The following is a 12,180-nucleotide window of genomic DNA, read 5'->3' on the forward strand; positions in this document are numbered from 1 at the left end:
ATTGGGAATAATTCCTCCCTTCAGAGATGAATAGTTCACGCAGCCATGATAAACGTCCCTCCCTGCCCCCTTTCCCCTCCCCTCACTGTTGTACTCAGCCACAGGGGGATTTAAAGGCTTAGAAAAGTCACAATCAAGAGATGTATGTGCGGAACAAGCACTTAGCCAGCTCGCGAAAAATAGAAGCAAATCTGGGTCGGCTGTGAAGAGATTTAGATGGAATTTATATGTTCAAAATAATCAGGCCTAGTACGCTGGCTAAGAATGAAAACATACTGCCCGTGTGCGCGAGAGGAGGATTGCAGTCCGTGTGCGAGAGAGGAGGATTGTGGAGTGAGTACCCATCAGCAGTCAGCACCAAATTCAACACTCAACTTTTTTGTATTCCCATGGACCACATCCCTTTCCCCGAGGGGGGAAAAGGGCAGTCAGCAAGTCACCTGCTCACAACAACAACAACTTGTAATTATATAGCGCCTTTAACGTAGTAAAACGTCCCAAGGTGCTTCACAGGAGCGATTATCAAACAAAACTTAACACCGAGCCACATAAGGAGATATTAGGACAGGTGATCAAAGCTTGGTCAAAGAGGTCGGTTTTAAGGAGCGTCTGAAAGGAGGAGAGAGAGGTAGAGGGAACGAACAGGTTTAGGGAGGGAATTCCAGAGCTTAGGACCTCGACAGCTGAAGGCACGGCCGCCAATGGCGGAGCGATTAAAATCGGGGATGTGTAAGAAGCCAGAATTGGAGGAGCACAGAGATCTCGAGTGGGAGGGGGGTTGTAGGGCTGGAGGAGGTTACAGCGATAGGGAGGGGGCGAGGCCATGGAAGGATTTGAAAACAAGGATGAGAATTTTAAAAATATCGAGGCATTGCCGGACTGGGAGCCAATGTAGGTCAGTGAGCACAGGGGGGTGGGGGTGGCGGCGGGGGTGATGGGTGCTAGCCAGGTCCCTTCCCATGCTGCACCTTCAGGTGAGCGCTAAGTTCTTATTTAAGAACATCAGAATGCACAGGACCAGAAAGAACCAGTTGGGTCTGTTTTTACCAGATGTAGCTCATTGCCATCCATGGTGGCCCTGAGAAGGTGGCGACAAATGAGTGACGTGCTCGGCCACTTCAGAAGGCAGTTAAGAGTCGACCACGTTGGTGTTGGACTGGAGTCACATATAGGCCCAGACCAGGTGCGGACGGCTGGTTTCCCTACCGACCATTACAAACTAGACTCCAGCTATGAAGAACAGTTACTTGGGCAAGGAACCAGTGGCAACACCTTCAGGAGAGAAATGCACAAAACTATTTGGGGAAAAAAAAGAGGGAATTACACTCAGAAAACTGTCAAGTACTGAAAAGAAAACTTTAAAAAAAATGTCTGGGCAAACCATAGGAGAAGAAAATTTCATACAATCATAGAATGGTTACAGCACGGAAGGCGGTCATTCGGTCCATGCCGGCTCTCTGCAAGAGCATTTCAGCTAGTCCCACTCCCCCGCCTTTTCCCCGTAGCCCTGCAATTTTTTTTCCTTCAGATACTTATCCAATTTCCTTTTGAAAGCCGCGATTGAATCTGCCTCCACCACCCTTTCAGGCAGTGCATTCCAGATCCTAACCACTCGCTGCGTAAAAAAAGTTTTTCCTCATGTCGCCTTTGGTTCTTTTGCCAATCACCTTAAATCTGTGTCCTCTGGTTCTCGACCCTTCCGCCAATGGGAACAGTTTCTCGCTATCCACTCTGTCTAGACCCCTCATGATTTTGAGCACCTCTATCACCTCATTACAACAGTGACTACACTTCAAAAGTACTTCATTGGTTGTAAAGCACTTTGAGACTTCCGGTGGTCATGAAAGGCGCTATATAAATGCAAGTCTGTCTTTCTTTTATCAAATCTGCTCTCAACCTTCTCTGCTCCAAGGAGAACAACCCCAGCTTCTCTAGTCTATTGACGTAACTGAAGTCCCTCATCTCTGGAATCATTCTCGTAAATCTTTTCTGCACCCTTTCTAAGGCCTTCACATCATTCCTAAATGCGGTGCCCAGAATTGGACACAATATTCCAGTTGAGGTCGGACCAGTGTTTTATAAAAGGTTCATCATAACTTCCTTGCTTTTGTACTCCGTGCCTCTATTTATGAAGCCCAGGATCCCGTAAGCTTTTTTAACCGCTTTCCCAACCTGCCCTGCCACCTTCAACGATTTGTGCACACATACCCCCAGGTCTCTCTGTTCATGCACCCCCTTTAGGATTGTACCCTTTAGTTTATATTTCCTCTATTCATTCTTGCTAGAGAATGTACTAAAAATGATGACTTCTTTACCCAGAGAGTGGAACTCACTATTATTTCCAACAACACTCCAGAGGCTCGACACCATCCAGGACAAAACAGCCCGCTTGATTGGCACCCCATGCACCACCTTAAACATTCACTCCCTCCACCACCGGCGCACCGTGGCTGCAGTGTGTACCATCTACAAGATGCACTGCAGCACCTCCCAAATCCGCAACCTCTTCAACTAGAAGGACAAGGGCAATAGATGCATGGGAGCACCGCCACCTCCAAGTTCCCCTCCAAGTCACACACCACCCTGACTTGGAAATATATCGGCCGTTCCTTCATCGTCGCTGGGTCAAAATCCTGGAACTCCCTCCCTAACAGCACTGTGGGAGTATCTTCACCACACGGACTGCAACGGTTCAAGGCGGCGGCTAACCACCACCTTCTCAAGGGCAATTAGGGATGGGCAATAAATGCTGGCCTTGCCAGCGACGCCCACATCCCAGGAACGCATATTTAAAAACCACAGGGAATGATTGAGGCGAGTATCATAGATGCATTTAAGGGGAAGCTCGATAAGTACAGGAGAGAGAAAGGAGACAAAAAAATAGGTGCTTTGTAATACACCTGGATAACTGAAAACATCTACTCGTTCTTTATAATACATGTTTACCAGACCTGTCTGACATACTGTCGTCTAAGAATGTCAACTTAAGAATCCCACAATTTTTTATTTTGCTTGCAAGTGTGCAGCATCAATAAGCATGTTGCCACTGGAAACAGTCTGGAATGTTTCCAACACGAAGCAACACTCGCAGAATTGATCGCACAAGGACACAGGCCCTTTTGAATTTTATTAAAACTGCGTAAAATATGCTGCTCGTCAGCGTCTGGTCAGTGGCACTTTTCGAAGGAAAACTGAAGCGCTGGAGGGCTTCAATAACACAGCCCATTCGTCATGCAGGAAAAGCCACATTACATGAGGTAAGCCCAAGCTGCTGTGAAGGATTGACACACAGTCTGAACTCGGCAAGGTTTTATGAGAACATAAGAATTAGGAGCAGGAGTCGGCCATTCGGCCCCTCAAACCTGCTCCGCCATCCACTAAGATCATGGCTGATCTTCAACCTCGGGCAGCACGGTGGCATAGTGGTTAGCACTGTTGCCTCACAGCGCCAGGGACCCGGGTTCAAATGCGGCCTCGGGTGACTGTGTGGAGTTTGCACATTCTCCCCGTGTTTGCGTGGGTTTCCTCCGGGTGCTCCGGTTTCCTCCCACAGTCTAAAGATGTGCTGGTTAGGTTGATTGGCCATGATAAAAATTGGCCCTTAGTGTTAGGGGGGGGTTACAGGGTTACGGGGATAGGGCTTGGGTGGGATGGCTGTCGGTGTAGGGACCGGGTGTTAGGGTTTGGATGATCAGCCATGATCTCGTTGAATGGCGGAGCAGGCTCGAGGGGCCGAATGGCCTACTCCTGCTCCTATCTTCTATGTTTCTATGTAACTCCACTTTCCTGCACTATCCCCATATCCCGTGATTCCCTTAATATACAAAAATCTATCGATCTCGGCCTTGAATATACTCAATGATTCAGCATCCACAGCCCTCTCGGGCAGAGAATTCCAAAGATTCACAACCCTCCGAATGAAGAAATTCCTCCTCATCTCGGTCTTAAATGGCCGACCCCTTATCCTGAGACTGTGACCCCTGGTTCTCGACTCCCCAGCCAGGGGAAACATCCTCCCTGCATCTACCCTGTCAACCCCCTCAGAATCTTATATGTTTCAATGAGGTCACCTCTCATTCTTCTAAACTCCAGAGAGTATCGGCCCATTCTACTCAATCTCTCCTCATAGGACAACCCTCTCATCCCAGAGATCCCTGATCAGTTACTCAGTGCTTCAACTGCAACTCCATTATTAACCTAGTACGCATTAGCAAGGTGCTGTTTCCTTGGTGTCTACAGGGCAGTGCAAAGAGAATAGAGAATTGTTCTGGATGTAGAAGCTGCAGTTTAAGAGGGGGGTGGGCGGAGAAAAAAACACTTAAAAAGACTTGCATTTCTATAGCGCCTTTTACGACCTCCGGATGTCCCAAAGCGCTTTACAGCCAATGAAGTACTTTTTGAAGTGTAGTCACGGTTGTAATGTAGGAAACGCGGGAGCCAATTTGCGCACAGCAAGATCCCACAAACAGCAATGCGATAATGGCCAGATAATCTGGTTTTAGTGATGTTGATTGAGGGATAAATATTGGCCTAGGACACTGGGGCGAACTCCCCCCTACTCTTCTTCGAAATAGTGCCCGTGGGATCTTTAACGTCCACATGAGAGAGCAGACGGGGCCTCGGTTTAACGTCTCATCCCAAACTTCGTGAAGTTTCTCATAGTAGTCATGTGTGACACAGCAGAATCCGACTGCCACAGTAAATCATCTGCCTTCAGGAGGGGAGAGGGGGGGGAACGGCAGGGGTCAAGAACGATAACCTTCACTTCTATAGCACCTGGAACTTCTCAAAAACATCCCCAAAGCACTTCCCACTCTGTGGGAGAATGATTGTTATGTAGTCTGTAGCAATGGATGTAGAATTATTGCTGGTAAATGCTATGGAACTACAATCCAATGTGGCTCAGTGGGCAGCACCCTCGCCTCTGAGTCAGAAGGTTGTGGGTTCAAGTCCCACTACAGAGACTTGAGTACAAAAATCCAGGCCGACACTCCAGTGCAGTGCTGAGGGAGTGCCGCACTGTCAGAGGGGCAGTACTGAGGGACCGCCGCACTCTCGGAGGGGCAGGACTGAGGGAGCGCCGCACTGTCGGAGGGCAGTACTGAGGGAGCGTCGCACTGTCGGAGGGGCGGTACTGAGGGAGCGCCGCACTGTCGGAGGGAGCAGTGCTGAGGGAGTGCCGCACTGTCGGAGGGGCGGTGCTGAGGGAGCGCCGCACTGTCGGAGGGGTGGTACTGAGGGAGGGGCAGTACTGAGGGAGTGCCGCACTCTCGGAGGGGTGGTACTGAGGGAGCGCCGCACTGTCGGAGGGAGCGGTACTGAGGGAGCGCCGCACTGTCGGAGGGGTGGTACTGAGGGAGCGCCGCACTGTCGGAGGGGCGGTACTGAGGGAGGGGCGGTACTGAGGGAGGGGCAGTACTGAGTGAGCGCTGCACTGTCGGAGAGGAAGTACTGAGGGAGTGCCGCACTGTCGGAGGGGTGGTACTGAGGGAGGGGCAGTACTGCCGGAGGTGCCGTCTTTTGGATGAGAAGTTAAACTAAGGCCCCATATAAAGATCCCAAAACATTATTTCAAAGAGCAGGGGAGCTCTCCCTGGTGTCGTGGCCAATATTTAAAAAAACCCAGAGATGATCTGGTCATTATGACATTGCTATTTGTGGGAGCTTACTGTGCACAAATTGGCTGCTGTGTTTCCCACATTACAACAGTGAATACACTTCAAAAAAAAGTACTTCATTGGCTGTAAAGTGCTTTGGGACCTCCTGAGGTCGTGAAAGATGCTTATATAAAAAGGCATGTCATTCTTTTTTTCTTTTTAAACACTGAACCTCTTTAAAAAAAAAAAAAACATTGAAGCTTGGAAATTGCATTTAGAAACTGGGAGAGGAGAGAAGCTATAACTCTCCACTAACAGTCGAACTATACGTCTGCTTCAATAAAAGTAATCACCCACGAGACAGAGTGCAGCGCTCCGGGCTCGTAAACTATAAATAGAACCAGAAGAGAGTTTTGAAGCAGTTATTTCAACTTTTGCTCTAGGAGAGTTGGAGAAGTGACACTGTGGCTCGCAGTTTGAGATAATGGCCCGTGATTTCCGATCGGAGGCTTCCTGCGTGCGGAGGCCTCCTATCGGGGAAAAAAAAAAATCTACGAACTTACCCGAGGGCTCCCGAGGTCCGGACCCTTCCGACCCTGGGCCTCTCCACAGTCGAAATGCGCAGGGCCCACGTATCCGAGGGGCGCAGGCGGTTCGCAAGCGTCCCTGGGATCACGTGGGCCAGGCCAGCCAATAGGAGAAGGGAGTCCCCCTTCGTACTTTTGACAGATGGACCTGTCAAATATATGAATGGAGATCACCCCAAAAACACTAAAACATTAAATATTTTTTTTTTTTTTTATTTTTTTTTTTAAAACATCACATTTTTAAAATGAGTTATAATTACAATAAATTAAATATTTTAAACAAAAAATTAAATTTTTTGATTAAAATAATTCATCCAATCTGAAATTGGTATTTCCGATGTCCCTACGGGTGTATACACACCTCGTACACACCTATAGGGATCGGGAAATACGGGCCATTATTTGCTAAACTGGTGGCGATGATCACAAAGAAAAGAAAGACTTGCATTTCTATAGCACCTTTCACGACCACCGGACGTCTCAAAGCGCTTTACAGCCAATGAAGTACTTTTTGAAGTGTAGTCACTGTTGTAATGTAGGAAACGAGGCAGCTAATTTGCACACAGCAAGCTCCCACAAACAGCAATGTGATAATGACCAGATAATCTAGTTTTAGTGATGTTGATTGGAGGGATAAATATTGGCCCCAGGACACCGGGGATAATTCCCCTGCTCTTCTTTGAAATAGTGGCCGTGGGATCTTTTACATCCACCTGAGAGAGCAGACGGGGCCTCAGTTTAACGTCTCATCTGAAAGATGGCACCTCTGACAGTGTAGCACTCCACTGGAGTGTCAGCCTAGATTTTTGTTCTCAAGTCCTTGGAGTGGGACTTGAACCCACGACCTCCATGACCCAGAGGCGAGGGTGCTACCCACTGAGCCACAGCTGACACTGCACAGCTGACAATACAAGGGGCAAAGTGTTCGGATCATAAACGGGCATTTTATATACATCGTACTGTCCACAAAGACAGACTTAAACAATGCGCACTACGTCCAAAATTAAGATACCACATGCCAACGTTTCCGTTAATGGGGCCGCACACCCAAAAAACATTAAGGGGCTGCACGGCCTGTTCAAAATACCGCGCACACGCAGTGTTCCCCCGTTGAAAAGCCGGCGAGTTGGCTGTGCAGGAGGTCCAGAGGTCTGCCCAGCCACGCAGCTTAAAGGGAGCATTGCCGTATGCCAATCTCAAATAGGTTCAAGTTCATTTTTAAAAATACAATGTATTTTCATACCTTTGTCGTGTTTTACATGCACAATACATGATACGCACAGCGTCAAAACTGACAAATGTTAAAGCAGTTCTCCCCTGATCATATAGTAACATACAATGCAGAAGGTGGCCATTCGGCCCATCATGCCTGTGCCGGCTCTTTGAAAGAGCTCTGATTAGTCCTGCTCCCCCAACATTGCTCTTCCTCCATAGCCCCGCAAATCTTTTCCTTTCTGACGCACTAGGGTAAATTTTGGCATTTGGGCAACCGACTAGCTGGGGGGGGGGGGGGGGGCTGTCGAGAGCCACATTTGAACCCCCCCCCCCCCCGGGCTTTGTCCCACTGGGAGACCAGAGGTACCTGCAGATAGGTCCTGGTGGGTCAAAGGCAAGATCGAGTTATTACTTCAGATATGTCTGAGGGGGATTGACAGGGTAGATGCTGAGAGGTTGTTTCCCTTGGCGGGAGTGTCTAGAACTAGGGGGCATAGTCTCAGGATAAGGGGTCGGCCATTTAAACTGAGATGAGGAGGAATTTCTTCACTCAGAGCGTTGAGTCTTTGGAATTCTCTGCCCCAGAGGGCTGTGGATGCTGAGTCTTTGAGTATATTCAAGGCTGAGATCGATAGATTTTTGGACTCTAGGGGAATCGAGGGATATGGGGATCAGGCGAGAAAGTGGAATGGAGGTCGAAGATCAGCCATGCTCGAGGGGCCGTATGGCTGACTCCTGCTCCTATTCCTTATGTTAAGATATTAAGGGGAACAGACAGAGTAGATAGAGAGAAACTATTTCCACCGGTTTGAGAGTCTAGGACTGCGGGGTATAGTCTAAAAATTGGCCAGACCTTACAGGAGTGAAATTAGGAAACACTTCTACACACAAAGGGTAGACGACGTTTGGAACTCTCTTCCGCAAATGGCAAGTGATGCTGGGTCAGTTGTTAATTTTAAATCGGAGATTGATAGATTTTTATCAACCAAAAGGTATTAAGTGATATAGTGGCAAAGGCGGGTATATGGAGTTAGGTCACAGATCAGCCATGATCTCATTTGAATAGTGGAACAGGCTCGAGGGGTTGAATGGCCTCCTCCTGTTCCTATGATTCACCAAGGTTGGGTTACAACTGTTGCCGTACAAATGTAAAAGGACTAAAAGCACCATTGACTAACCTGTGGGCCCCTCAATCCAGGCGTGGAGGTAGATGAATAGCAGCAGCCCAGCTACTCCAAATGACAAGATGGACAAGAAGATGTGCCTCAGTTTCATGTCTTTAGCTGACTCTTTATAGTAACATCTTCCTCTCGGCATAGTCTTTACGCATCGCGGCATCTCATCTTCAATTGTTCATGTCTCTCTCGCTCTCTCAGGGGCTCTGAGGAAATGGAAACATCTGTGGTTACTAACCGAAAACAAGTTGCAATCACAAGGAAAGAAGCTTTAGAGAGCACGGGTAGAAAGAAATAAAGAACTTGCATTTATATAGCGCCATTCATGGCCTCAGGATGTCCCAAAGCGCTTCACAGCCAATGAAGTACTTTTGAAGTGGAGTCACTGTTGGAATGTAGGAAATGCAGCAACCAATCTGCGCACAGCAAGCTCCCACAAACAGCAATGGGATAATGATCTGATCAGCTGTTTTAGTCTTCAAATAATGCCACGGGATTTTGATTAAGTCCACCTGAGGAGGGCAGACAGGGCCTCAGTTTAACATCTCATCCAAAAGACGGCACCTCTGACAGTGCAGCACTCCCTCAGCACCGCACTGGAGTGTCAGCCTAGATATTTGTGCTCAAGTCCCTGGAGTGGGACTCGAACCCAGAACTGGGCATCTATCGGCGATCCCACAACACTATTTCCATGAAGAGCAGGGGGGTACTCGCCGGTGTCCTGGCCAATATCTATCCCTCATTACATTTCCTACATTACAACAGTGACCACACTTCAAAAAGTACTTCATTGGCTGTGAAGCGTTTTGGGACGTCCCGAGGTTGTGAAAGACGCGATATAAATACAAGTCTCTCTATTAATGGGAGTGTTCAACGTGATCGGTGAAGGTGCTGGGGTCTCAGTTGGAAGGTCTCCAGGGAGAAGGTGCTGGGGGGGGGTCTCAGTCCAAGGGTCTCCAGGGAGAAGGTGTTGGGGTCTCAGTCCTAGAGTCTCCAGGGAGAAGGTGCTGGGGGGGGGGGGGGTCTCAGTCCTAGAGTCTCCAGGGAGAAGGTGCTGGGGGGGGGGGGGGTCTCAGTCCTAGAGTCTCCAGGGAGAAGGTGCTGGGGTCTCAGTCAGAGACTCTCCAGGGAGACAATGCTGGGGTCTCAGTCGGAGAGTCTCCAGGGAGAAGGTGCTGGGGGGGGGGGGGGGGGTCTCAGTCCAAGGGTCTCCAGGGAGAAGGTGTTGGGGTCTCAGTCAGAGACTCTCCAGGGAGACAATGCTGGGGTCTCAGTCCAAGGGTCTCCAGGGAGAAGGTGCTGGGGGGGGGGGGGGGGGTCTCAGTCCAAGGGTCTCCAGGGAGAAGGTGTTGGGGTCTCAGTCAGAGACTCTCCAGGGAGACAATGCTGGGGTCTCAGTCCTAGAGTCTCCATGTGAGGTGTTGGGGAATCTCCAGGGAGACGGTGCTGGGGGGGGTCACAGTCCGATGGTCTCCAGGGAGAAGGTGTCTCGCTAACTCCCCAGTCAAAGCCGAGAGGGAAAATAAAAATCACTTTAATCTTTCAGATGCAAAGTAACCAGTTTTTCTGGTTATCAAAGACAAGTATGGGCTAGAATTCTTGTCATTTGCAGCAGCAATTGGAATAAAGAATGTACGCTCATAATGCTTAAATTTAATTTCATTCCCAATTCGATTTTCATATTGTTGCAAAAATCATATCACTGGAAACCACAATACTGTACACGATTGGTGGGGATTCTTTACTTAAAAGCTGTCTGCAGCTATAAGGTTACCAGTTAGCCCAGGACCTAAAGGTTCTCTTTGTAATTTATTTTCCATTTCAATCACTAGAGAATAGCTCCAGTTTCACGTAAAAGGGCAGAGAGCTCGATATCATCGGTCCCCTTTGGCAGTGCTGTGCTTGGCTGGATGTGAACATTGCATCGAGCTCCATCTGGCACACCCTTACCTCCTTCCCCCACCCCCCCACGCTACCTCAGCAGCTCATCCATCTCCCACAGCAGCCTGCTGCAGAGGGAAGCATTCATATTCAGCCGCACTGACAGAATTCATCCATCCTCACCGTGTCCAAACCGCGGAGAGCGGTAACCACCACCCCCGATGTGAGCATTTACAAAGTTGAGTATTTTGCAACAAAGAGGAAATTCAAATAAACTAGGCGATAATGTGCTTCCCCCCCCCCCCCCCAGTAACCTCCTCCGAGAACTCTGCAATCCTCTAATTCTGGCCTCTTTACACATTCCCCGATTTCCATCGCTCCACCATTGGCGGCCGTGCCTTCAGCTGCCGAGGCCCCGAGCTCTGGAATTCCCTCCCTAAACCTCTCCGCCTCGCTCTCCTCCTTTACGGGGAACTGTAGCATAGAGGTTATGTTACTGGACTAGTAATCCAGAGGCCTGGACTAATGATCGGGAGACATGATGGTTCAAATCCCACCACGGCAGCTGGGGAATTTAAATTCAGTTAATTAAATAAATTTGCAATAAAAAGCTAGTATCAGTAACGGTGACCATGAAACTACTTGTCGTAACAACCCATCTGGTTTGCGAATGTCCTTTAGGGAAGGAAATCTGCCGTCCTTACCCGGTCTGGCCTATATATGTGACTCCAGGCCCACAGCAATGTGGTTGACTCTTAACTGCCCTCTGAAATGGCCGAGCGAGACACTCAGTTGTAACAAACCGCTACAAGAAACAATAAGAATTATTTTTTAAAAAGGCGGACTGCAGCGGTTCAAGGCGGCGACTCACCACCACCTTCTCGAAGGCAATTAGGGGTGGGCAATAAATGCCGGCCTTGCCAGCGATGCCCACATCCCAGGAACAAATTTTAAAAAGAGGCTCCTTAAAACCTTCCTCTTTGACCAAGGTTATGGTCACCTGTCCCGATATCTCCTTACGTGGCTCGGTGTCAAATTTTGTCCGATTACACTCCTGTGAAGTGCCTTGGGGTATTTTACTACGTTAACGGTGCTATCTAAATACAAGTTACTGTTGCTAAATTTATCAAGCTGGAGTTTTGACTAATCTAATCTGATGGAACTTTTGATGGTGTTTTGGCAGTGTCGAGAAGCTGAACAAACATCAAGGTGGGAAAATGTGGATGGTTATGTAACCACGTGTGTCAGGAATAGAATTGGTTAGGCAATTGATACCATCGGATATCATTCAATGTTAAGTAGGCTGGACGCGATTAGATATGGTCCCAACATTGGCGAGGCAGGAAATTGTACTTTTGTCCCTGAAAACTGTTGGATTAAAGCCAGCTCCTTCTTTTCTTTTGAGCTTTATATGCCGCTTTGTAAACACGTTCAAAATAATAAATCCAATCGGGAATTCAGGAGAAACTTCTTTACCCAGAGAGTGGGGAGAATGTGGAACTCGCTACCAGATGAGGTGAATAGTATAGATGCATGCAAGGAGAAGCTAGATAAACACACGAGGGAGAAAGGAATAGAAGGTTATGCAGATAGGCTTAGATAAGGTAAGGTGGGAAGGGGCTCGTGTGGAGCATAAAGACTGGCACGGACCAGTTGGGCCGAATGGTCTGTTTCTGTGCTGCAAGTTCTAAGCAAAAAAGGTAGTGAGTCTACAGTGAAAGAATT

General features: G+C 48.4%; 1 protein-coding gene across 4 annotated transcripts in view; it reads right to left on the reverse strand.

Moving 5' to 3' along the window:
* LOC147114521 (carbohydrate sulfotransferase 9-like) overlaps nucleotides 1-12,180 on the reverse strand; it is a 176,868-nt gene that overhangs the window by 100,702 nt on the left and 63,986 nt on the right. For all 4 annotated transcript variants that reach the window (XM_085992254.1, XM_085992257.1, XM_085992258.1 and 1 more), the window contains exon 2: nucleotides 8,578-8,780. In XM_085992254.1, the coding sequence (XP_085848380.1) occupies nucleotides 8,578-8,737 (160 nt within the window). In that variant the 5' untranslated portion in view covers nucleotides 8,738-8,780. The remainder of the gene's footprint in view (nucleotides 1-8,577; nucleotides 8,781-12,180) is intronic.

This window comes from Somniosus microcephalus, chromosome 7 (genome assembly GCF_052327205.1).
Source record: "Somniosus microcephalus isolate GS21.2 chromosome 7, FLI_Smic_1.0, whole genome shotgun sequence".
In the NCBI taxonomy this organism is placed as follows: Eukaryota; Metazoa; Chordata; class Chondrichthyes; order Squaliformes; family Somniosidae; genus Somniosus; species Somniosus microcephalus.